This window comes from Pogona vitticeps, chromosome 2 (genome assembly GCF_051106095.1).
Source record: "Pogona vitticeps strain Pit_001003342236 chromosome 2, PviZW2.1, whole genome shotgun sequence".
NCBI classification, from domain to species: domain Eukaryota; kingdom Metazoa; phylum Chordata; class Lepidosauria; order Squamata; family Agamidae; genus Pogona; species Pogona vitticeps.
In genome coordinates, this window is record NC_135784.1 from 14,852,787 (window position 1) to 14,879,975 (window position 27,189).

Consider the following 27,189-nt stretch of genomic DNA (forward strand, 5'->3'; position numbering starts at 1 on the left):
AAAATGAACATCGTTAAGTGAAGCAGGGGACCTAAAACAAAAAACATTAAGCGAAGCATGGTCCCAAAATCGCTATGTGAAAATCGCCCATAGGGAAAAACGTTATATGAAGCACAATCTGACTCTGAAAAAATAAACGTTAAGCGAAAAAAACGTTAAGCGAAGCAAACGTTATGCGAGGCACCACTGTATTTGTTTTCACCTGCCACATTTAGTTGTCTGTGTGTCAGCAGTTTCGAATCAGCACATTTTGTCTGCTGATTAGAGCTTCCATATCTGACTCACCTCATTGCCGTGACTTCAACAGGAGATCAGAGAAGACAGGAGTATGAGGAGGAACCCTGTAGAGGGCCAGTGGAAGAACTTCACTCTCGAAGCAGAAAACAACAACGAAGCGAAACAAGAGAGGGGCAAAAGAGGAGGGAAGAGTCCTCTGATCCGGAGGCTGGGGATGTGCCCACTGTCCCAGTCCAAGCAGAAAGAAACCGAGCAAAGGAAAATATTAAATGCCTAGAGTGTGGGAAGACCTACAGCAAGATATCTCACTTGAAGCGTCATCTGTGGGTCCACACAGGGGAGAAACCCTTCAAGTGTTCGTACTGCTCCAAGGCCTTTCGTGATAAAGCCCGTCTTAAGGAGCACATGACCATTCACACAGGGGAGAAACCGTACGAATGTTTGGAGTGCGGGAAGAGATTCAACATGAAGAGAAACCTTGCTTCTCATCAGCGGACCCACACGGGAGAGAAACCGTATAAATGTAATGTGTGTGGGAAGTGTTTCACTCACCGTTATAGCCTCGTTTATCATAAAAGGTTCCACACTGGAGAGAAGCCGTATGAATGCCCACAGTGTAGCAAGTGTTTCTCCGGGAGCGGGGACCTGAAAAGGCATTTGATGTTGCACGCTGAAGAGAAACCCTATAAATGCCTGGAGTGTGGAAAGAGCTTCAGACAGAGGATACACCTCACTTCCCACCAACGAATCCACAATGGGGAGAAGCCATTTAAATGCTTGGAGTGTGGAAAGAGCTTCAGACAGAGGATATGCCTCACTTCCCACCAACGAATCCACACTGGGGAGAAGCCATTTAAATGCTTGGAGTGTGGAAAGAGCTTCAGACAGAGGACACACCTCACTTCCCACCAACGAATCCACACTGGGAGGAAGCCATATGAATGCCCACAGTGTAGCAAGTGCTTCCGTGGGAACCTGAAAAGGCATTTGATGTTGCACGCTGAAGAGAAACCCTATAAATGCCTAGAGTGTGATAATAGCTTCAGACGGAGGATAAACCTTACTTCCCACCAACGAATCCACACGGGAGACAAACCGTATAAATGTTTTGAGTGTGGAAAAAGTTTCTCTCGGAGCTCCCACCTGTCTTCCCATCAGAAAATTCACACAGGCGACAAGCCGTATAAATGCTTTTAGTGCAGATTCAGCTGCATCCAGAGTAAGAGCCAGAGTAATAAAGCCATTCCTCATAGCCTGGATCTTGGTTAGGGCAATTCAGAAGGAACCACGATGTGAAGTTGGTGTGTTTGTCAATTAATAAATCTTTTAAATCCATTTCATTAATTTGTTGTGATTCTGTCTTTTTGAGTTGCCATCGTTAACTCACTGTGACAAGCTCAAGGAAATTAAAATAGAATATATCTATCAACAACAAATCTATTTCATATCAGCATTGTACATTTGACAAATATATCATCCAAGGGAAGGAATGTTACCTTTTTCTTTTCTTGTGTTAAGGTGTTCAGCTCAGTGGAGATCGATCCCCCACTGTGCCTTCCTGACAGGCTGGACCTGATCCATAGGGTCCTTTCCAGCTCTACAGTTCTGACATAATGGTGATGATATGTGACGTCATTTTTCTAGAACATTTTGAACCGCTATAGAGTCCTGTTCCTTTGACAGGAGAATTATTCTGTCCCTCAGCTTTTTAACCCTCTTTCACCACTTTAAAATGATTGGAGGTTTTTTTGAATATAAATAATCTCTTTAGCTCCATGAGCGCATCGGTTGCTTCGAAATCCCCTGGTGTGGGAAGTTTTCAATTTTGCCTGTCCTTGTGTTTTCTTCTTAATTGTTTTTGTTTGTTTTTATAAATCTCTTTTTTTTTTACATCCCTCAGCCACTGGATAGCTCAGTGCTTCAGGTCTCTGGCTACAGAGCCAGACGTTGGGGGTTCAGTTCCCCCACTGGGCCTCCGAGGAGAGAAGAGCCGGCCTGGGTGGCCTTGGGCCAGCTGCCCCGTTGTCCCAGGGCTCCCCAGGAAGAAAACAAGGGGAAACCACTTCCGAGTCGGGTCTACCTGGAAAACCCTGGAAACGGTCGCCCAAAGTCAGAATCCACTTATCAACTTTGAGAAAATAATGACATATAATGAAATATTAGATCCAGAAATAAATCTCAAATCCAAGGAAGAACTAGCAAACCAAGGACTGATTACCTTTATTGCAAATTCAATCAATATATAAAGAGGACTCTAAAACACAAGATTTCTACAAGGAACAGCCACAATTTGATAAAATATTACACCCTACAGAATATAAGCTAATTAAGAATATCTATACATTCCTCTTATGGTTGGACAGTGTCGTCGAAGCTACCAAGATGAATTTGACCAAACTCTGGGAGGCAGTGGAAGACAGGAGGGCCTGGCGTGCTCTGGTCCATGGGGTCACGAAGAGTCGGACACGACTAAACAACAACAACAGCAAATTCCTCTTAGAAGTGAAAATGGAAGATGAACAAGTGAAAATGGAAACAATGATACATTGAGCTAAAAACTTTGGACACACAATTCAGCTAGAAAAGTGGCAAAGGATAATTGTAAATTAACCTTAGCAACTGCATATAAAGAACATTTATACAAAATGTTTTACAGATGGCATTTAGCACCGACTAGAATAGCAAATATGTTCCCAAATGTTTCCAATAAGTGCTGGAGTGAACATACTACATGTTATGTATGGTGGACTTGTGAAAAAGGAAAAAAAATATGGGCTTAAAATATACCCTTGGATAAAAAAAAAAAACAAAGCTGAATATAGAACTCAAACCAGAGTTGTCTTTATTGGGAATAATGACAGAGAACATTAACAAACAAGACAGCTATATTATATTACCTATTTTGATGGCGGCTAGAATAGTATGGGCTCAACACTGGAAAAATGAGAAATCTCCGTTAGAAGAAATAATTGTACAAAAAATCTTAGATTGTCCAGAAATGGCTAGACTGACAATGACAATTAAAGGGAAAGAGGATTCGGAATATTATCAAAACTGGAATAAAATGTATGAGTGGCTAGAGCCAAGAAATAAGTTATAGAGACAAATGAGACATGATATGAACAATTTGATGTATAACTAGTGAACATGACGAATGACAATGGGAATATGTTTTTATATGTTATAAAAAATTAAATATTAAAAAAAGGATCATGTTAGACAAAAAGATGCAAAAAAAGAGAATAATCCCAAGGATTTTTTTTTTTTGCCCTTATATTTCAACTCTTTAAGTTGAAGTCCATTACCCCACTACTCTTCTAAGATCCAAATATTCACAGAAGATCTGTCATTCTTGCCTTCTGTTTCTGTCCCAAGGATCATCTATATCTTTGCATTGTTCATTTAAGAAGGCCCTCTTGTCTCTCCTTACTGTTCTTTGGAAGTGTGCATTCAATTTTCTGTAACTTTCCCTATCTCCTTTGCATTTTATTTCCCTTCTCTGCTATTTACAGCCACTTTGCTCTCTTGCATTTCCTTTTGTTTGGGATGGTTTTTGTTGTCCTAAGGGTAGCCCTTATGATGCAGGAGCTGACATGGGCAGTCAGTCCTAAAGGTAGCCATTATGATGCAGGATCTGACATGGGCAGTCTGTCTTAAAGGTGGCCATTATGATGCAGGAGCTGACATGGGCAGTCTGTCTTAAAGGTGGCCATTATGATGCAGGAGCTGACATGGGAAGTCTGTGCAAAAGGTTGTTCTCTAAATACCTAGACCCTTCTGAGAAATTATACTTTAGGCCAGGGTGCAAGATGGAGCATATTTTGCGAGCCATTTTCGAAGGTAGAGTTGGCTGCCTTGGATTCCTGGGAATAAAGAAAGTCCAAAGAGAGCCAGTTTGGCTGGAAAAGCTTTAGGCCGTGAGTTGTTATGGACCTCTTTCTGTAGAAGGTTAAGATATCCCAGGGAGGGATCAGCATGTATTTTACCTTGTTCCAATGTCTAAAAGCAAAGAGCCAAGCACTGCATTCTAGTGACGTTAGACCCGTCTCTAATCGTAAGGCAGCTGCAAGGAAACATCTTGGCATTCCCAAAATGGATCTTAGAAAAATTGAAAGAACACTATTGTTGTTGTTGTTGTCTAGTCGTTTAGTCGTGTCCGACTCTTCGTGACCCCATGGAGAGAAGACGCCAGGCCCTCCTGTCTTCCACTGCCTCCCAGAGTTTGGTCAAATTCATTTTGGTAGCTTGGATGACACTGTCCAACCATCTCATCCTCTGTCATCCCCTTCTCCTCTTGCCTTCACACTTTCCCAACATCAGGGTCTTTTCCAGGGAGTCTTCTCTTCTCATCAGATGGCCAAAGTATTGGAGTCTCAGCTTTAGGATCTGTCCTTCCAGTGAGCACTCAGGGTTGATTTCCTTTAGAATGGATAGGTTTGTTCTCCTTGCGGTCCAGGGGACTCTCAAGAGCCTCCTATAGCACCACAATTCAAAAGCATCAATTCTTCGGCGGTCAGCTTTCTTTATCGTCCAGCTCTCACTTCCATACCTCACTACTGGAAAAACCATAGCTTTGACTATTTGGACTTTTGTTGGCAAGGAGATGTCTCTGCTTTGTAAGATGCTTTCAAGGTTTGTCATTGCTTTCCTCCCAAGGAGCAGTTGTCTTTTTATTTCGTGGCTGCTCTCACCACCTGCAGTGATCATGGAGCCCAAGAAAGTGAAATCTGTCTCTGCCTCCATATCTTCCCCTTCTATTTGCCAGGATGGGACCAGTGGCCATGATCTTAGTTTTTTTGATGTTGAGCTTCAGACCATTTTTTGCACTTTCCTCTTTCACCCTCATTACAAGGTTCCTTAATTCCTCCTCACATTCTGCCATCAGAATGGTATCATCTGCATATTGGAGGTTGATGATATTTCTTCCGGCAATCTTAATTCCAGCTTGGTATTCTTCCAGTACGGCCTTTCGCATGATGTATTCTGCATATAAGTTAAATAAGCAGGGGGACAATATACAGCCTTGTTGTACTCCTTTCCCAATTTTGAACCAATCAGTTGTTCCATATCCAGTTCTAATTGTTGCTTCCTGTGCCACGTATAGATTTCTCAGGAGGTAGATAAGGTGGTCAGGCACTCCCATTTTTTTAATGACTTACCATAGTTTGGTGTGGTCCACACAGTCAAAAGCTTTTGCATTGTCAATGAAGCAGAAGAAGATGTTTTTCTGGAACTCTCTGGCTTTCTCCATAATCCAACACATGTTATCAATTTGGTCTCTAGTTCCTCCACCCCTTCGAAATCCAGCTTCTACATCTGGGAGTTCTCGGTTCACATACTGCTGAAGCCTGCCTTGTAGGATTTTGAGCATTACTTTGATAGCGTATGAAATGAGTGCAATTGTACGGTAGTTGGAGCATTCTTTGGCAGTTCCCTTCTTTGGGATTGGGATGTAGACTGATCTTTTCCAGTCCTCTGGCCACTGTTGAGTTTTCCAAACTTGCTGGCATATTGAATGTAGCTCCTTTACAGATTTTAAATAGTTCAACTGGAATGCCATCACCTCCACTGGCCTTGTTGTTAGACAAGCTTTTAAAGGCCCACTTGACTTCACTCTCCAGAATGTCTGGCTCAAGGTCAACAACCGCACTATCTGGGTTATCCGGGATATCCAAATCTTTCTTGTATATTATTGCCACCTCTTCTTGATGTCTTCTGCTTCTGTTGGGTCCCTACCATTTTTGTCCTTTATCATGTTCATTTTTGCACAAAATGTTCCTTTAATATCTCCGATTTTCCTGAACAGATCTCTAGTTTTTCCTTTTCTATTATTTTCTTCTATTTCGTTGCATTGTTCATTTAAGAAGGCCCTCTTGTCTATCCTTGCTATTCTTTGGAAGTCTGCATTCCATTTTCTGTAACTTTCTCTATCTCCCTTGCATTTTGTTTCCCTTCTCTTCTCTGCTATTTGTAAGGCCTCGTTGGACAGCCACTTTGCTTTCTTGCAGTTCCTTTTCTTTGGGATGGTTTTTGTTGCTGCCTCCTGTACAGTGTTACAAGACTCTATCCCAAGTTCTTCAGGCACTCTGTCCACCGAATCTACTTCCTTAAATCTGTTCTTCACTTCCACTATGTATTCATAAGGGATTTGGTTTTGATTATACCTGACTAGCCCAGTGGTTTTTCCTACTCTCTTCAGTTTAAGCTTGAAATTTGCTATGAGAAGCTGATGATCAGAAGCACAATCAGCCAAAGGTCTTGTTTTTGCTGACTGTATAGAGCTTCTCCATCTTTGGCTGCGGAGAATATACGGTAATCAATTTGATTTCCGTCAGCAATCCATGAAGGGGAACACTCTCTATACTTGTGAGAAATCCTGGGATCCACGTTGGTATACCATATAACAGTTGGGGCAAAATCTTGAGCTTAAAAACTTGAATAACAGCTGGTATAAATTGTCTGCATTCAATGCAGTAAAGAAAAAAAAATGCTAGATAGCTTTCTATGTGTTCTGGACTACTTGGATTATGGACCCACTTGACTCAACTTTTTTGGCAGTCCAGGGTATCTGCAATATGATCCGATCAGGCCGAGGGTGTCTGCAAAGATGACCGTAATATTGTTTTGTTAATATTTAAGGAGTGGTTTCACCAATTCCTACCCCCTGCATGAATCTCCATGCCTGAGTGTGGATTCGAACTCCGGTCTCGCCCATCTGCTACTCCCTCCTGGGTTGTTTTAGCTTTGCATAGCCTTGCTATAATCTTTGCTTTGAGAAAGAAAGATTTTTGATTCCTTCCTGCAGGCTGATTTATTGTACAGACTAGAGGTGGGAAAGCCAGAATCAGCTGCTTGCGGAGCAGGAAAAGGTATTCGTATGGAAAAGGCCGACGATATTAGGGCATTCCAGGCAAGGACGCCGCCGAAGACCCTGAACGGAGAAGTCTTGAGCTCTGACGTATGGTGCCGGTGCTTCAGAGAATTCGATTGCCAGGAGGCTACGGGGCCCCGAGAAGTCTCCAGTCGCCTCCATCATCTTTGCCGTGAATGGCTGAAGCCGGAGCAACACACGAAGGCTCAGATTCTGGACCTGGTGGTCCTGGAGCAGTTCCTGGCCATCCTTCCCCCGGAGATGTCCAGCTGGGTGAGGGAATGCAAAGCAGAGACCAGTTCCCAGACGGTGGCCCTGGCCGAAGGCTTCCTCCTGAGCCAGGCGGAGGAGAAAAAGCAGGTGAGATGTACGATTCGTCCTAGGAATGCCATGCCCGGTTCAGAAAAACAGTTTCCTTGTGGCCACAAATCCCATCAGCCCCTGGCCGGTGACCCTGGTTGGTGGTTGGTGGGTTCTAGGGGTTTGTTTATCTTTTCCAAGGGCTGTGAAGGCCCAACATCTCCCATAAATCAGCCCCTGGCCGTGCTTACAAGGGGATATTGGGATTTGTAGTCCTCCTCTTTTTTTTAAAGCTCTCATTCCAAGGGGCTTGGAATGGCCAGCTTTTCTGCTAAATCAGCCTGGAGGTCATTATCCCAAAGATCTGATTTCCCAGGGACTTGAATTTGCACTAGCCACTTTTTCTGCTAAGTTTTCACGAAGGAAGGCATAACCCCAAAACTTTGCCTTGTCTTGTTCCATTTCTTCTCCAATCCTCTGTCTACCTGCTGGAGCAGTCGGAAGTGGCTAAGAATACCTCCAGGACAGAAGGAGATCTGTCAGGTGCTAAACAGGAGCTGCTCTTTCGAAATGACCACCTGGAGGAGGATGAAGGTGATACTTCACTGGGTAAGGATTGCTGAAGGATTGCTTCTGTTTCGTTGGTGTTCTGTGCCTTCAAGTCAGAACCCGCGTATAAGGACGCAAATAGGGCTTTCCAGGTAAGTGAGATATCTAAGGAGTGGTTTTACCGGTTCCACACCCTCAGTGAGTTTACACGCCTGAGTGGGAATTCGAATGCAGGACTCTGGAGTCCCAGTCTGTCCCTCTCTTAATTACACTACATTGGATATCACTGAATATCTCTAAAACCTATAAGCTTTAGAGAAAGGGGCAAAAGCGTATAGGTGGAAAAGGTGCAGAAGAGAGCGACTCAAATGATGACTGAGCTGGGGCACCTCCCTGAGGAGGAAAGGCTACAGCGTGTGGGGCTCTTGAGTCTAGAGGAAAGGCGCCTGGGGGGGAACGTGATGGAGAGGTATCAAATTCTGCAGAGGGCGGATAAAGTGGATAGAGGGAAGCTCTTTTCCCTCTCAGGCCATACCAGAACCAGGGGACCTCCACTCCAGTGAAGTGTTGAGAGAGTGAGGACAGACAAAAGAAGATATTTATTGACCCAGAGGGTGGTTAGTCTGTGGAACTCCTTGCCAAGAGATGGGGTGATGGCATCTGGCCTAGATGCCTTGAAAAGGGGGTTGGACAGATTCCTGGAGGAAAAGTCCATCGCAGGTGACAAGTGGTGATGATGGGTATGTACAATCTCCAGGCTTAAAAGGAAGGTCTTCCAAATTCCAGATGCAGGGAAGGGTGATCAGGAGATAGGTATCCGGTTGTTTCATGTGCTCCCAGAGGCCTCTGGTGGGGGCTACTGAGAGATCCAGGAAGCTGGACCGAGATGGGCCCTTGGCCTCATCCAGCAGGGCTCCTCTTAGGCTCTTATGTAGTAATACTATTTCCCCGTGTGTGCGGAGATGGGGAGGAAAATGGGTATAATTTTCTATATTTTAGACACAGACTGGGTTTTAGTAAAGTAAAGCTTTGTGTAGCACAACAGTTTAAGGAAACTCTTTTGAGGAGCATAATTCTCTTGAATAATTGAAATATAACATCTATGTACAGCAGGGGTGAGCAACGTCTGTTACCTCCGGGCTCAATTTTTGCTGCACAGGGCCATCCATGAGTTTCAAAGTCCACCTTCTTCTTCTTCCCAAAGTGGCTAGAATTTTTATTCTGGCTTTCAAAAGGAATTATTTTGTGTGTGTACGTGCACATGTAATACGTTGTAGAAATTTTGTAAGGCAAATCCCTACACCTGGAGGCTTTGAAGAGCAGTTGCTCAAATTATTTTCACCAGCATTCTTGTAAAGTTTTGAATTTCTGGTCAAATTCCTTTGTGTGATGCAGTAGAAGTACAGAGACCCACAGAGCGGATGTGACAGGGTTCGTCACTAGGGTATGACATTTCCTTGATTTTGGACGGGGGGGGGGGAAATGGAAGGGTCGAGTTCTTTGGAATAGAAATTTGCTTAACAGCATTAACGGATTTGTCAGCAACAACTTCTGCAGGGCCAACATAGCCAACGTCTATTGGTAACTCTGTCCATAAAAGGGACAAACTGTCATGGGAATCTTCCTTCCTCAGTGGGGAGATGGTCCGAAACTCTCTTGACCGGGCGAGTATTTTAAAGATTCAGGTTCTCCTTCCTCTTCCTTCTCTTCTTCCCCCAAAACTACCTTCCTTGTTTCCCTAGACTTCCCTCTCTCCTCCGATGTCCATGTTGGGAACACCTCCACCCTTCTCTCCTCCTTCTTAGGATCCTCCCCTTTTCCTCTTATCTCTAGGCCTTCTCCTGTCATCTTTTCTACACCACTGTTACTGTCCTCCTCGTTAGACGTGGGAGGGGATGGCTCACTCTCCCTTTTCCTCTGTCTTTTTTGTCCTCCAGCTCACAGCAGAATAGCGACAAGTTCTCCAAATTGTCCACCCCTTTCTCCTTCCCTGGCCCTGAAGATCTTAACAGCTCACTCTGAGACATTTTTTTTAGGAGAAAGAACAAAAACATTTCAATACCGGCAGGCACAAACAGATCAACAGCAAGACAACATGCAACACAAAAGGCTTCCAACAGTCAAAAGAGAGGGAACTAGAATGATCAGCAGAGAGGCGGGGCTGTCTTTGAATTTTGAGATGGGAAAGAATGATTGGTTGGTGCTGGATAAATTGATGGGCACCCAAGTCCAGAAAAGTCCCTCTCGGCCAAACAAGCGACAGGCATCATGCGAGGTTGCAAAAACTCCCAACAAAGCTCCAGTTTTAGGGGTCTGGAGGAGGCTGGGTTCAGAAATGGTCTAGGGGTGTCACGTACAGGCTGTACTATGCATATACCTGATATAAAGAATAAAATATATTCTCCCACAAACTTTCCCCCCCTTGCAGGTGGTGAAGCTGTGCGAGGAACGTGTACAACTAGATCACCTGCTGTGGAGAATGGAATCGGAGTGGCTTTTGAGGTCAGGAAAGATGAAGTCAAGGATGAAGTCGCCCATGGCTTGAAAGTGTCTGCCTCTTTCCCTTTGATTCTTTGCATCCGTAACCTGTGGGAATCCCACCTGCAAACCGGGAGGGCAAGCATGTCCTTCCGAGTCATAATAATAACCTTTGAGCTGCAAAGCTGGAAAGGGACGCTAGAGATCATCCATTCCAGCCCCTGTCAAGCAGGCCCAGTGGGGGAATTGAACTCCCAACCTCTGGCTCCACAGGCAGGGATCTAAACCACAGAGCTATCCAGCAGTTCTTATTTTAGTTGCCCGGGACGAGCAGATAAAAGCAAGGTGGTTAGGATCCCAGAGGTAGCAGGAGAGTCATTTCCGTAAATAGGCTCTGTCAAAAGAGACCAGTGAATATTATTCATGATAAACAGACAGCTACACATATTTAAATTTTTTGAAATATATTCTGTAGGCTTCCAAGAGGCATGGTATGGCGTTATTAGTACTGTGTATTTTAGTTGTTGCGAGTCACCTTGGAACTCCTAAGGGGGGAGAAAGGTAGCATGTAAATAAACCAAACAAAAACAAATAGTATTTTTATTGATTAAAATTATTACCTTGCCCTTCTCCCAAAAAAGGACCCAGTATAATATTAAACACAATATTAAAAATCAGAAAACAGTAAATGAGAATAAAGAGGCCCCACCTTGCTCCTGGTCATGGTGTAGAGAATGAGGAATACATGTATTGTCTGACAGTTCCCGACCATTAGATCCACTCAGTGGCCAGTAATTCTGGACCTGGGTAGCCTCCGTTATTGAACAAATAACTAATTAAACAGTTAGGCCCAGAAATAACGTTTGGCAAGTAGGTGGTCAAGGAGACAAAAATGAAAATCTGATTTATTTAATGTTTTTTTCCCCACCTGCTACTTTTCTGTCCGAGAACACCCAGAATAGGGTTTTGGCCCTAAAGCTCTGACCCCTTCTGTTGGCTAACGTGATCTGCCTCTTAATTGCACTGTTTATGGCCTTCATAAATAAAATATGTTCATTTTTTTTTAAAAAAAGTGGCACACACTGGAAACGCCCTGGAAAAGCCTTTTGTGGGATCCTGCAAGGCAAAAGACCAGTCTCCATATATTAATGATTTCCTACCATGCGTGGAAGAACCATTTTAGCATCGAAAGGGGAAAAAAGTATTTTCTTCTCTTTTAGAATCCAGTAATCTTGGACGAGGTGACTGTATGTTTTACCGAGGAGGAGTGGGCGTTGCTGAATCCGGACCAAAGAGCTTTGCATGAGGAAGTTATGGCGGAGATTCATGCAAATGTAGCCTCTTTAGGTAAAGATCCCATTTATCCTTTTTTCGACAGAAAATATTTAAGTGAGAAGGTTTATTATTTACGAGATGATTCTTCCTGGGTTTGAACAGCCAGCATTCTGTTTTTCTAATCTCAAAGAAGTTAGGGAACTTTTTAGAGGAAAGTGGTTACCCTAGTTAGAAAAACATTTAATCATCATCTTAGAAGTGAAAAGCTGATACAGTGGTGCCCCGCATAGCGACGTTAATCCATTCCGAATTAATCGTCGCTATGCAAAAACATCGCTAAACGCATGGAAAAACCCCATAGGAACGCATTAAACGTAGTTTAATGCGTTCCTGTGGGGCCCAAACTCACCATTCAGCGAAGTTCCTCCATAGCGCCGACATTTTCGCGCCTTCGGTAAGCGAGGGCAGGCCGCGAAAACAGTAGCGGCAGCCATTTTGGGCACTCGCCGGCCATTTTGGAACCGCCGATCAGCTGTTGTAAAAACATCGCAATGTGAAGATCGGTAAGCGACATGCTTACCGATCATCGCAATGCGGGTTTTTCCCTATCTAAACATCGCTTTTGCGATCACAAAAGCGACATCGCTATGCGGATTCATCGTTAAACAGTGCGCTCTTTAAGCGAGGCACCACTGTACTGTCCTACTTTGGGCACATCATGAGAAGGCAGAATTCTTTGGAAAATACTATAATGCTGAGAAAGGTGGAAAATAGCAGGAAAACAGGAAATACATGATGGATTGACTCCCTAGAGGAAGCCACAGGCTTGAGTTTGCGGGACCTAAGCAAGACAAGTTGAGAACATGGCATTTTGGAGATCAGATAAGCTAGAGATAACTTGATGAAATATAAGAACAGTCTCATTAAATAGTAACTGTGATAAAGCAATGCATTAAAACGGCAATCTTGGCCAGAGATCCCAGGATAGGATAGGGTAAAATGAGGCCCTATGCCAAGAGTGGGAATTTAGGAGAAATATACCCTAGCAGAATTTTCCTGCTAACTCCTGGTGGGGGTTAAGCTAAGAAATGAATTCAGCTCTGAAAGCTTTCAAGCTTTTAGAAAAGTCAGCTCAAAGAGGGCTGGTGATGCTAAAATAAAATCCACTAATAGTTACAGGATTTAGTTAACAGGATGGTGCAGAGTTACATCTCCTGTAACTTCCTAGGTCATCATGGGAGGGTGACTCTTTGTGACCCCATGGACCAGAGAACGCCCGGCCCTCCTATCTTCCACTGCCTCCCGGAGTTGGGTCAAATTCATATTGGTGGCTTCGATGACATTGTCCAACCATCTCGTCCTCTGTCATCCCCTTCTCCTCTTGCCTTCACACTTTCCCAACATCAAGGTCTTTTCCAGGGAGTCTTTTCTTCTCATGAGATGGCCAAAGTATTAGAGCCTCAGCTTCAGGATCTGTCCTTCCAGTCAGCACTCAGGGTTGATTTCACCAATATCTCTGTGCAGTCATATGCACACAGACGTTGGCAGGGATAGGGTTGCTCAGATATTATTTCGCAACAGCTCCCATACTCCATGTGTGACACGACTGTGAAAATCAGACAGAAGTGTGAATTTCCTGACCTTTTGTGTCACGGGCCAGTTTGGGTTCTGTTCTTTGCTTTTGCTGGTTAAAGATGTTTCTTCAACGGAGCTGTTTTCTTTAGGTTGTGGCTCTGACCCTGGTCGTCAGGATCTGACCGACTAAATTTGGCTCACCTGGGACACAAGGCCTAAGCTGGAATTCTCAGTGGCTTGGTGTAGCCTCGTTGTGTCCATGGTTTCTGTTCAGAAAGGAAACTGACCCAGTACTAGGTGAGAACTTCCTTTCTGAACAGGAAGCTAGGCAGAGCTTGGTCTATGCTGAGTCATGAAGCCTTCTAGCTTAGCCTTTTCTCCCAGGCGAGCCAAAATTACAGTGTCTGTAATGAGGGAATTCCCGCGGTGGAGAATGATGGGATTTGCAGTCCACAAAATCCAAACGGCTCATCCCTAATTGCAATCAGGTCTTTGTGATCCCAGTCTCACATGCTGTGTCACATCAACTGGTGGTTAATGCCGTTCAGAATTTGTTCCAGATGTGCGCCATCCTGTATTTGTTTTCACCTGCCACATTTAGTTGTCTGTGTGTCAGCAGTTCAAATCAGTACATTTTGTCTGCTGATTAGAGCTTCCCTCTCTGACTCACCTCATTGCCATGATTTCAACAGGAGATCAGAGAAGACAGGAGTATGAGGAGGAACCCTGTAGAGGGCCAGTGAAAGAACTTTACTCTCGAAGCAGAAAACAACAACGAAGCGAAACAAGAGAGGGGCAAAAGAGGAGGGAAGAGTCCTCTGATCCGGAGGCTGGGGATGTGCCCACTGTCCCAGTCCAAGCAGAAAGAAACCAAGCAAAGGAAAATATTAAATGCCTAGAGTGTGGGAAGACCTACAGCAAGAAATCTCACTTGAAGCGTCATCTGAGGGTCCACACAGGGGAGAAACCCTTCAAGTGTTCGTACTGCTCCAAGGGCTTTTGTGATAAAGCCCGTCTCAAGAATCACATGACCATTCACACAGGGGAGAAACCCTACGAATGTTTGGAGTGCGGGAAGAGATTCAACGTGAAGGGAAACCTTGCTTCTCATCAGCGGACCCACACGGGAGAGAAACCGTATAAATGTAATGTGTGTGGGAAGTGTTTCACTCACAGCAATGGCCTCATTTATCATAAAAGGTTCCACACTGGAGAGAAGCCGTATGAATGCCCACAGTGTAGCAAGTGTTTCTCCGGGAGCGGGGACCTGAAAAGGCATTTGATGTTGCACGCTGAAGAGAAACCCTATAAATGCCTGGAGTGTGGAAAGAGCTTCAGACGGAGGATAGACCTCATTTCCCACCAACGAATCCACACTGGGGAGAAGCCTTATGAATGCCTGGAGTGTGAAAAGAGCTTCAGACAGAGGATAGACCTCACTTCCCACCAACGAATCCACACTGGGGAGAAGCCATTTAAATGCCTGGAGTGTGAAAAGAGCTTCAGACAGAGGATATGCCTCACTTCCCACCAACGAATCCACACGGGAGACAAACCGTATAAATGTTTTGAGTGTGGAAAAAGTTTCTCTCGGAGCTCCCACCTGTCTTCACATCAGAAAACTCACACAGGTGACAAGCCGTATAAATGTTTTGAATGTGGAAAAAGTTTCTCTTGGAGCTCCAACCTGTCTTCACATCAGAAAACTCACACAGGTGACAAGCCGTATAAATGTTTTGAATGTGGAAAAAGTTTCTCTCGGAGCTCCCACCTGTCTTCACATCAGAAAACTCACACAGGTGACAAGCCGTATAAATGTTTTGAATGTGGAAAAAGTTTCTCTTGGAGCTCCCACCTGTCTTCACATCAGAAAATTCACACAGGTGACAAGCCGTATAAATGTTTTGAGTGTGGAAAAAGTTTCTATCGGAGCTCCCACCTGTCTTCACATCAGAAAACTCACACAGGTGACAAACCGTATAAATGTTTTGAATGTGGAAAAAGTTTCTCTCGGAGCTCCCACCTGTCTTCACATCAGAAAACTCACACAGGTGACAAGCCGTATAAATGTTTTGAATGTGGAAAAAGTTTCTCTCGGAGCTCCAACCTGTCTTCACATCAGAAAACTCACACGGGAGACAAACCGTATAAATGCTTTTAGTGCAGATTCAGCTGCATCCAGAGTAAGAGCCAGAGTAATAAAGCCATTCCTCATAGTCTGGATCTTGCTGAGGGCAATTCAGAAAGAACCACGATGTGAAGTTGGTGTGTTTGTCAATTAATAAATCTTTTAAATCCATTTCATTAATTTGTTGTGATTCTGTCTTTTTGAGTTGCCATCGTTAACTCACTGTGACAAGCTCAAGGAAATTAAAATAGAATATATCTATCAAGAACAAATCTATTTCATATCAGCATTGTACATTTGACAAATATCTCATCCAAGGGAAGGAATGTTACCTTTTTCTTTTCTTGTGTTAAGGTGTTCAGCTCAGTGGAGATCGATCCCTCACTGTGCCTTCCTGACAGGCTGGACTCGATCCATAGGGTCCTTTCCAGCTCTACAGTTTTGACATAATGGTGATGATATGTGACGTGATTTTTATAGAACATTTTGAACCGCTATAGAGTCCTGCTCCTTTGACAGGAGAATTATTATCTACTATAGTCATCATACCTCACGGCTGGAATTGATCTAATTTTATTTATTTATTTAAAATATTTTTACCCCACCTTCTTTAAAAGGACCCAAGATAGCTTGTATTATTAAAAGACAACATTTGAAGCTGTAAAAAAAAGTATACAAAGAATAAAAAGGATCGAAGAAATGGTAAAAGCAATATTAAAAACACATTCAAAAGCAGAAAAGCATACCCATCCATTAAAAAAACCCCTCAGGCAACCAATCACCAAGGGAAAGCCTGCCTGAAGAGAAATATATTCACCTGCTTGTGGAAGGGCAGAAAAGATGGGGACAGTCTGGCCCCCAGTGGCAGGGAGTTCCAAAGTCTGGGAACAACAGAAGAAGACCTCCTGTGTCCTCATCAGAAAGAGAAAGGAGAGAGAGAGGCTGGAATGGAGAGTAAACGAGATGAGAAGGAAGGGGTTCAGGGAGGACACTGGAAGGCTCCCACATCAGAAGGATGTCTCGCGTGGGGTGACGGCCGGGATGATGAGACCGTGCCCTTGTTGGAAGGTGAAGCGGGAGAGATTATATATAACCCCAACGTCTTTATGGATTGGCCGGGTCCCTGGAACTCTGGTGAGAGAAACCCATTCCTGGAGGAAGATTGGAAGCCCCTTCAAGACTGTTGTCGGAAGGAGAAAGATGATGGAATCAAGTTCTGGACACTGGTTATTTTTTAAACACGCGAATAAATATTTCTGTTGTTTCTAAACAACAAAAATCTCCAGGAGCCTAGAGCCAAACCCTTACAATCAGAGCCACAATCAGCTCCAGGTCTTGTTTTTGCTAACTGTATAGAGATTCTCCATCTTTGGCTGCAGAGAATATAATCAATCTGAATTCGGTATTGCCCATCTGGTGATGTCCATGTGTGGAGTCGCCTCTTGTGCTGTTGGAAAAGAGTGTTTGTGATGATCAGCTTTTTCTCTTGACAAAACTCTTACAGTGGGGTCTCTACTTAAGAACTTAATCCGTATTGGAAGGTGGTTCTCAAGTTGAAAAGTTCTTATGTTGAATCTGCATTTCCCACAGGAATGCATTGAAAACCATTTAATCCGTATCTGCTCTTTTCTGTCCATAGAAACTACAGTGGAACCTCTACTTAAGAACTTAATCGGTTTTGGAATGGTGTTCTTAAGTTGAAACATTCTTAAGTCGAAGCAAAATTTCCCATAGGAATGGACTGAAAACCAATTAATCCGTTCTGGCTGTTTTTTTTTTTTTGTTGTTGTTATGTAGAGGTGCGTTCGTACATTGAAGCATTAGTTCCCATAGGAAGTAATGCAAAGCTGGTTAATATGTACTCTACCACTAGGGGGAGAATTTTTCTTAACCTAAGATGACCTAAGGTTAAAAAAAGAGCAGGAAAGTTTTTTTTTTCCTGTTCTTATCTTGGATTTCTGTTCTCAAGTAGAAGCAAAATTTAGCAAATGGAACTGTTCTTAAGTTGGATTATTCTTAAGTAGAGACGTTCTTAGGTAGAGACCCCACTGTATTAGCCTTTGCCCTGCTTCATTTTGAACTCCAAGGCCAAACTTACCTGTTGTTCCTTTTATTTCTTGACTCCCTACTTTAGCATTCCTGTCCCTTATAATGAGAAGAACGTATTTCTTTGGTGTCAGTTCTAGAAGGTGCTGTAAGTCTCCATAGAATAGGTCAATTTCAGCCTCTTCAGCATCCGTGGTTGGTGCATAAACATGGATTGCTGTGATGTTGAAAGGTCTGCCTTGGATTCCTTTTGAAATCGTTCTATCATTTTTGAGATTGTATCCTAGTACAGCTTTTCCCACTCTTTCGTTGACCATGACGGCTACTCCATTTCTTCTACGGGACTCTTGCACACAATAGTAGACATGATAATCACCTGAATTAAATTTGCCCATTTTCAAATGGTTTTAAACTGTATCAATTACAGATGTGCTTTAGCCTGAAGAATTATTTTATAGTGTTCAGGTATTGTAATTCATTGTCCTTTATTGTTGCACCCTCCTTTTTAAAACATATTTGTAAGCTACTCTTGGTCCTTCCAAGGAGGAAGGCAGGTGATAAATGAAATAAACACATTAGTAAATAAATAACTGCCTAACAAATTTATTGCAACCATTATTACATGTTACACTTATAACCCTCACTTATAGTACATGTAGTGTTCAAGGTGGATTACGAATATTGGTAATACAGAATAAAGGCAGTCAAAGGGGAAGAGCATGTCAAGTGTAAGCTATTAAAAGTCAGCTAAGTCTATAAACTTAGTCATCACTTCCTGGCAAATAGAAGAGGGGGGGGTTATGGAGGCAGTGACAGATATTACTTTCTTGAGCTCCATGATCACCGCAGATGGTGACAGCAGCCACGAAATTAAAAGACGCCTGCTTCTTGGGAGTTAAGCGATGACAAACCTAGTCAGCATCTTAAAAAGCAGAGACATCATCTTGCCGACAAAGGTCCGATTAGTCAAAGCTATGGTTTTTCCTGTAGCGATGTATGGAAGTGAGAACTGGACCATAAAGAAGGCTGACTGCCGATTCTTGAGAGTCCCCTGGACTGCAAGGAAAACAAACCTATCCATTCTGAAGGAAATCAACCCTGAGTGCTCACTGGAAGGACAGCTCCTGAAGCTGAGGCTCCAACACTTTGGCCATCTCATGAGAAGACTCCTTGGAAAAGACCCTGATTTTGGGAAAGTATGAAGGCAAGAGGAGAAGGGGACGACACAGGACGAGATGGTTGGACAGTGTCATCGAGGCAACCAACATGAATTTGACCCACCTCCGGGAGACAGTGGAAGGCAGGAGGGCCTGGCGTGCTCTGGTCTACGGGGTCACGAAGAGTCAGACACAACTAAACGACTAAACAACAACAAAAGTCTATAAACAAGCGATCTGAAATCATCACAACAAATATTAATTCTCACATTCCTGCTCATTTGTTTTGGCACATTTTAGAGTCTCCAGAGCACAACAGCTTGGATTGATTGTCCAGAAATGGGAGAAAGAGCAAGCAGGGCAGCTTGGGCTCACACTTGGTGACTGGCGCTGTGCTGTCTTTCTTTTTTTCAGCTGCAAAAATTGGTGTGTTTGAAATGCTGCAAAAAAAAACACCCTTAAGGGAAGTGTTCCCTTGTCCTTCCTTTCCTGTGCAGAACAGACTCTGCCTTTCTGCTTCTTTTACCCCTGCTTCTGTTACCATTTGCTAAAACAGTCTTTTCCCACTATAACCTTTGGTGGAGTTGTTTGGAATAGAAAAGATCTCTTTTGCTAGTAGGTGCACCTTGCTTGCTGATATAAAAACTTAGTGCGGAACTTTTCAATGTCGCCTGTTGTTGTTTCCACTCTATAGCGTCTGGTGAGAGTTTCTGTCTATTTTTTAAAATGGGTTTTGTTATTTTGAGAACTACGTATCGAATGCTGTTTTTGTTGTGGGCCGTGAAGTCACCTTCGACTTCTGGCAAGCCTGTGAATCGGAGGTTTCCGATCTCTTCTATCCCTCAGCTTTTTAACCCTCTTTCGCCACTCTAAAATGATTGGAGGTTTTTTTGAATATAAAATATCTCTTTAGCTCCATGTGCGCCTCGGTTGCTTCGAAATCCCTGGTGTGAGAAGTTTTCAATTTTGCCTGTCCTTGTGTTTTCTTCTTCATTGTTTTTGTTTGTTTTTATAAATCTCTCTCTCTCTTTTTTTCAGTTCCCCCACTGGGCCTCCGAGGAGAGAAGAGCCGGCCTGGGTGGCCTTGGGCCAGCTGCCCCGTTGTCCCAGGGCTCCCCAGGAAGAAAACAAGGGGAAACCACTTCCGAGTCGGGTGTACCTGGAAAACCCTGGAAACGGTCGCCCAAAGTCAGAATCCACTAATCAACTTTGAGAAAATAATGATATGTAATGAAATATTAGATCCAGAAATAAATCTCAAACCCAAGGAAGAACTAGCAAACCAAGGACTGATACTATCATGGTTACCTTTATTGCAAATTCAATCAATATATGAAGAGGACTCTAGAACACAAGATTTCTACAAGGAACAGCCACAATTTGATAAAATAGTACTCCCTACAGACTATAAGCTAATTAAGAATATCTATCCATTCCTCTTATGGTTGGACAGTGTCGTCGTGATTGGACAATGTCATCGAAGCTACCAAAATGAATTTGACCAAACTCTGGGAGGCAGTGGAAGACAGGGGGGCCTGGTGTGCTCTAGTCCATGGGGTCACGAAGAGTCGGACACGACTAAACAACAACAACAACAAATTCCTCTTAGAAGTGAAAATGGAAGATGAACAAGTGAAAATGGAAACAATGATACATTGAGCTAAAAACTTTGGTCACACAATTCAGCTAGAAAAGTGGCAAAGGATAATTGTAAATTAACCTTAGCAACTGCATATAAAGAACATTTATACAAAATGTTTTACAGATGGCATTTAGCACCGACTAGAATAGCAAATATGTTCCCAAATGTTTCCAATAAGTGCTGGAGGGAACATACTACATGTTATGTATGGTGGACTTGTGAAAAAGCAAAAAAATATGGGCTTAAAATATACCCTTGGATAAAAAAAAATAACAAAGCTGAATATAGAACTCAAACCAGAGTTGTCTTTATTGGGAATAATGACAGAGAACATTAACAAACAAGACAGCTATATTATATTACCTATTTTGATGGCGGCTAGAATAGTATGGGCTCAACACTGGAAAAATGAGAAATCTCCGTTAGAAGAAATAATTGTACAAAAAATCTTAGATTGTCCAGAAATGGCTAGACTGACAATGACAATTAAAGGGAAAGAGGATTCGGAATATTATTAAAACTGGAATAAAATGTATGAGTGGCTAGAGCCAAGAAATAAGTTATAGAGACAAATGAGACATGATATGATATGAACAATTTGATGTATAACTAGTGAACATGATGAATGACAATGGGAATATGTTTTTATATGTTATAAAAAATTAAATATTAAAAAAAGGATCATGTTAGACAAAAAGATGCAAAAAAAGAGAATAATCCCAAGGATTTTTTTTTTTGCCCTTATATTTCATCTCTTTAAGTTGAAGTCCATTACCCCACTACTCTTCTAAGATCCAAATATTCACAGAAGATCTGTCATTCTTGCCTTCTGTTTCTGTCCCAAGGATCCTCTATATCTTTGCATTGTTCATTTAAGAAGGCCCTCTTGTCTCTCCTTACTGTTCTTTGGAAGTGTGCATTCAATTTTCTGTAACTTTCCCTATCTCCCTTGCATTTTGTTTCCCTTCTCTGCTATTTGCAGCCACTTTGCTCTCTTGCATTTCCTTTTCTTTGGGATGGTTTTTGTTGTCCTAAGGGTAGCCCTTATGATGCAGGAGCTGACATGGGCAGTCTGTCTAAAATGTGGCCATTATGATGCAGGAGCTGACATGGGCAGTCTGTCTAAAAGGTGGCCATTATGATGCAGGAGCTGACATGGGCAGTCTGTCTAAAAGGTGGCCATTATGATGCAGGAGCTGACATGGAAAGTCTGTGCAAAAGGTTGTTCTCTAAATACCTAGCCCTTTGGGAGAAATTATACTTTAGGCCAGGGTGCAAGATGGAGCACCTTTTGCGAGCCATTTTCTAAGGTAGAGTTGGCTGCCTTGGATTCCTGGGAATAAAGAAAGTCCAAAGAGAGCCCTAATAGATGCAGTTTGGCTGGAAAAGCTTTAGGCCATGAGTTGTTATGGACCTCTTTCTGTAGAAGGTTAAGATATCCTAGGGAGGGATCAGCATGTATTTTACCTTGTTCCAATGTCTAAAAGCAAAGAGCCAAGCACTGCATTCTAGTGACGTTAGACCAGTCTCTAATCGTAAGGCAGCTGCAGGGATACATCTTGGCATTCCCAAAGTGGATCATAGAAAAATTGAAAGAACACTATTGTTGTTGTTTTTGCCTAGTTATTTAGTTGTGTCCGACTCTTCTGGACCCCATGGACCAGAGCACGCCAGGCCCTCCTGTCTTCCACTGCCTCCCAGAGTTTGGTCAAATTCATGTTGGTAGCTTCGATGACACTGTCCAGCCATCTCATCTTCGGTCGTCCCCTTTTCCTCTTGCCTTCGCACTTTCCCAACATTAAGTTTGGGTTTTCCAAACTTGCTGGCATATTGAATGTAGCACCTTTACAGCATCATCTTTTAAGAGTTTTAAGAGTTTAAATTGTTCAATTGGAATGCCATCACCTCCACTGGCCTTGTTTTTGGCAAGCTTTTTGAGGCCCACTTGATTTCACTCTGCAGGATGTCTGGCTCAAGGTCAGCAACCACACTATCTGGGTTGTCTGGGATATCCAAATCGTTCTGGTATAATTCCTTTGTGTATTATTGCCACCTATTCTTAATGTCTTCTGCTTCTGTTAGGTCCCTACCATTTTTGTCCTTTTATCATGTTCATCTTTGCACAAAATGTTCCTTTAATATCTCCAATTTTCCTGAGCAGATCTCTGGTTTTTTCTTTTCTATTAATTTCTATGCATTTTGTTTCCCTTCTCTGGGATGGTTTTTGTTGCTGCCTCCTGTACAATGTTATGAGCATCTATCCAAAGTTTTTCAGGCACTCTGTCCACCAAATCTACTTCCTTAAATCTGTTCTTCACTTCCACTATGTATTCATAAGGGATTTGGTTTTGATTATACCTGACTAGCCCAGTGGTTTTTCCTACTCTCTTCAGTTTAAGCTTGAATTTTGCTATGAGAAGCTGATGATCAGAGCCACAATCAGCTCCAGGTCTTGTTTTTGCTGACTGTATAGAGCTTCTCCATCTTTGGCTGCAGAGAATATACAGTAATCAATCTGCTTTCTGTCAGCAATCCATGAAGGGAAAAACTCTCTATACTTGTGTGAAATCCTAGAATCCACATTGGTATACAATATAACAGGTGGAGCAAAATCTTGAGCTTAAAAAGTTGAATAACAGCTGGTATAAATTGTCTGCATTCAATGCAGTAAAAAAAAATGCAAGATAGCTTTCTATGTGTTCTGGGCTACTTGGATTATGGACCAACTTGACTCAACATTTTTGGCAGTCCAGGGTATCTGCAATATGATCCGATCAGGCCGAGGGTGTCTGCAAAGATGATCATAATATTGTTTTGTTAATTGGGACTATCCTCTTTGAAGAGTCACGTGTTTTAAGCTTCTGTTGTTGTCACATGCTATCAACATCACCCCTGGTTTATGGTGCCCTTCTGAATGAACGATCTCCAAAATGCGTTGTCCTCAACAGCCCTGCACAGCTGCTGCAAAATCAACCCTGTGGGTTCGCTAATGGTGTCAATCCATCTTACATTTGGTTTTCCTCTTTTCCTGTTGCCTCCAACTTTTCTACAGAACCTGGAATGGGGAGGGACTAAATAATTGTGGAGTTGTTCAGAGACCGGTTCACATCCCAGGGTGGCAGATTTCCACCTGTACTCTAGTTTCTTTCTGAATGTTTGGCCCTCTCTTACATGTGCTACAGAAAATCTTTATGACTATTGCTTTGTGGTAAAAACTTTTTTTTGGAAGGGGTCAGAGAATTTGAGAGTTATTCTCAACTTCATCTTCAGTTTACATGTGTGTTACGTGCCATTCAAGATGACCCTAATAGGCCTTTCAAGGCAAGTGAGATATTTAAAGCCACCCTCATGAATCTCCATGTCTGAGTGTGGATTCGAACCCTGGTCTCGCCCATCTGCTACTCCCTCCTGGGTTGTTTTAGCTTTACATCGCCTTGCTATGATCCTTGCTTTCAGAAAGAAAAATTTTTGATTCCTTCCTGCAGGCTGATTTATTGTACAGACTAGAGGTGGGAATGCCAGAATCAGCTGCTTGTGGAACGGGAAAAGGGATTCGTATGGAAAAGGCTGACGATATTAGGGCATTCCAGGAAAGGACGATGGCGAAGACCCTGAACGGAGAAGCCTTCAGCTCTGGCATAGGGTGCCAGCGCTTCAGAGAATTCAATCTCCAGGAGGCTGCGGGGCCCCGAGAAGTCTGCAACCGCCTCCATCATCTTTGCCGTGAATGGCTGAAGCCGGAGCAACACACGAAGGCTCTGATTCTGGACCTGGTGGTCCTGGAGCAGTTCCTGGCCATCCTTCCCCCGGAGATGTCCAGCTGGGTGAGGGAATGTGAAGCGGAGACCAGTTCCCAGGCGGTGGCCCTGGCCGAAGGCTTCCTCCTGAGCCAGGCGGAGGAGAAAAAGCAGGTGAGATGAACGATTCATCCTGGGAATGCCATGCCCAGTTCAGAAAAACAGTTTCCCTGTGGCCACAAATCCCATCAGCTCCTGGCCGGTGACCCTGGTTGGTGGTTGGTGGGTTCTAGGGCTTTGTTTATTTTTTCCAAGGGCTGTGAAGGCCCAACAGCTCCCATAAATCGGCCCCTGGCCGTGCTTACAAGGGGATATTGGGATTTGTAGTCCTCCTCTTTTTTTAAAAAGCTCTCATTCCAAGGGGCTTAGAATGGCCAGCTTCTTCTGCGTGGTCTTCTGTGAATGCACACAATAAGGGGTTAAGTCAGCGCCTGCGCTGGTCTTCTCGGAATATTCTAGAGCTCTGCAAGAGAAACATTGTCAACATTATCTATACTGCGCATGCTCCGCCCGCCCAATCCTCAGTTCCATTTCTCCGCCGTGTGGAATGGTTCTTCTCGGTAGAGCTCCTCTACTCTCGCCCTTTCTGTTGCCAAATTTCGTCAGGATTTCCCGGTTCTTCGACCATTGCATGCCTAACGACTTCGTCTCTTGCCTATTGGACTTGTTTTTCCTCAGCGGCTGCTCCGTTTACCGCTTGTGAGTCTCGCCCTTTTTCCCGCCCTTTTCAACGGCTGCTGCGAGTACTCGCCTCTCCTATGCCCCCTCCACCTTCGGGCCCCTTTAGTCGCTGTGTCGTTTGCTCGGGCAAAATCCCTTTCCAGGACGGGCACGACACTTGTCTTTTTTGCCTGGGGGAATCCCATTCCGCCCAGAGTTGTGAACACTGCCAGGCGTTTACCAAGGCAGCCCTGAAGGCTCGACAACAGAGGCTAAAATTACACCTGTGGAATTCAGCCCTGGCTGCCTCCCAACCTTCGCCTATGGAGACTCCCTCCACCTCCTCAGCCCCCCATTCTGAGGGTGCTCCGGGCCTTACAGTAGCCAGTAAGTCTTCGGACTTACCTGAAAAGTCTAAGAAGCCTTCTAAAAAGTCTTCGACGTCCAAGCTCGCGCTGCCCGCCAAACCCGTGAAATCTGCAAAACAGGCGAAAACTAAGGCTTCTACAAAGGCTAAGGACGCTGTATCCCAAGCTTTGCCGGGATCTGCCGACCTTCTCTCGCCTTTACTGGAGGATTTGTCGAGAGACAAGGACTCGACGTCGGGGGCGGCTACCCCCCTTCCTCCTCGTCAGCCTGAGCCGGCTATACCCCTTGGCGCTCCCTCTCCGACGCCAAGCCAGCTTGTTCGAGCAACAACAAGCTTGGGTTCTGCCCCGATTAGCCCCGTGTCTTCTGGGCGGGCTTCACCGGCTCCATCTGTATCGCCGTTACCTCCTCATCCTCCCTCGCCACCGAGGAAGAAGACAGCAAAGAGGAAGCATTGCTCCAGGGATCGCTCTGTCTCACCTCAGAGAGACAGCAGAGACAGCCGCAAACGCTCTCGACGTCGCCATAGGTCGACGTCGGTTGACTCCTCCTCGTCCGGCTCCCATCGTCGCCGCCACAAGCGTCGGTACAGACACCAATCCTATTCCTCCTCGACGTCGACATCGACCGACCGCCGTCATCGCCGTCGGAGGGTCAGATACATTTATCTTTCCCCCTCTTCTTCTTCCTCTCCATCGTCGACCCCCCCTAGAAAACATCGACGTCGACATAAGAAGAGAGTAAGGGACGTCGTTCAACCTCCTCCACTACCAGCTCCTCCCACTGCTCCGCCTTCTACGGTTCCGTCGATGCCGACCGCGCCTCCTCCTCCTCCACCTCCTCTTCCTCAACCCGTCCCTCCAGTCATGCCTCAGCCCCCACCTCCACGTCGAACGAGAGGGCATGAGCCTTCATCTGAGGATGATGATGCTTCCTTTTCTTCGCAAGAATCCCAGTCAGAGGAAGAACCACCTCCTCAACCCACGCCTCATGAGCTACCAGTGGGAGAGACGGTGGATTCGGATACGGGCAATCCTCACGATTCCTCACCCTCAGAAGATTTTTCCTCTTACTCACAAATGCTGGCAAGACTAGCCAAGACACTTAAGCTGCGCGTCGACGAACCTGCACCACCAGAAGAAGACCTCATCTTTGGGGATATTAATAAAGAGCGGTCACCACCTCCTAGCCTTTGCTTCCTTCCTACCTTATTGAAGATCATTCAAGAATTTTGGGAACACCCTTCAGCAGCAGTACCGTTACCCAAGAGGACAGACAACATGTATAAGATTGCTGGGGAGGATGCTAAGTTCCTTTTAAAGCACCCTATCCCAAATTCTCTTATAGTGGAGACCAGCTGCACCAAACCATCAGGAAGGGCGCATGTGGTCCCCACGAACAAGGAGGGAAAGAAGCTTGAGTTGATTGGTAGAAGAATCTACTCTTTAATCGCCTTTATACTCAGAGTCGCTAATTATCAGACCGCCCTAGGAGCATATCAAAAACAGCTCTGGGTAAAAATCTTGCCAGCTTTGCACATGCTGCCAGCAGATGCACGACAAACCTTTTTAAACACCTATGAGGAAGCCCAGACGGTTTCCAAGCACCAGAGGATTGCAACGAGGCATTCAGTGGAAGCATCAGCTAGAATCCTCGTCACTGCTATTAACCTGCGTCGACATGCTTGGTTGCGTGCTGCTAACATCCTCGAGGATGTAAAGGCTAAGGTGGAGGATTTACCATTTGATTCTACTGGTCTTTTCAGCGAAAAGACGGATACCCACCTTGAGGACTTACACAAGGCTAAGAAGACTGCTAAATCCTATTACATTCAGCCACAACCAAAGTTCAACAGATATCAATGGAAACGTTCTTCCAATCAATACAGTCAACCTTCCCAACAGTTTAGACAGTTCAGAGAGGCCTCCCGGTCCGCTTTACCTCAAAATTCTTCCGCTCCATCTACTTACCGTGCGCACCACACGTCGCAGCGTCGTCAGACCTTCAAGCCACCTGCCAAGAAACACAAACAATATCTTTGACTGGCTAGCATACCCTTCACCTGTCATCACAGACATAAGACTTCAGCCATATTATCGAAATTG

General features: G+C 44.1%; 1 protein-coding gene across 2 annotated transcripts in view; it reads left to right on the forward strand.

Moving 5' to 3' along the window:
• The first annotated feature begins 311 nt into the window (after positions 1-311).
• LOC144587408 (uncharacterized) overlaps positions 312-27,189 on the forward strand; it is a 36,995-nt gene continuing 10,117 nt past the window's right edge. Inside the window, exons 1-2 of one of the 2 annotated variants that reach the window (XM_078387986.1) lie at positions 312-1,420; positions 14,173-16,162. In XM_078387986.1, coding sequence (XP_078244112.1) covers positions 643-1,420; positions 14,173-15,446 — 2,052 coding nt within the window. In that variant the 5' untranslated portion in view covers positions 312-642 and the 3' untranslated portion in view covers positions 15,447-16,162. Of the gene's footprint in view, positions 1,421-12,692; positions 16,163-27,189 lie in introns of those variants that run through there. The other variant, XM_078387985.1, reaches the window with a different exon arrangement.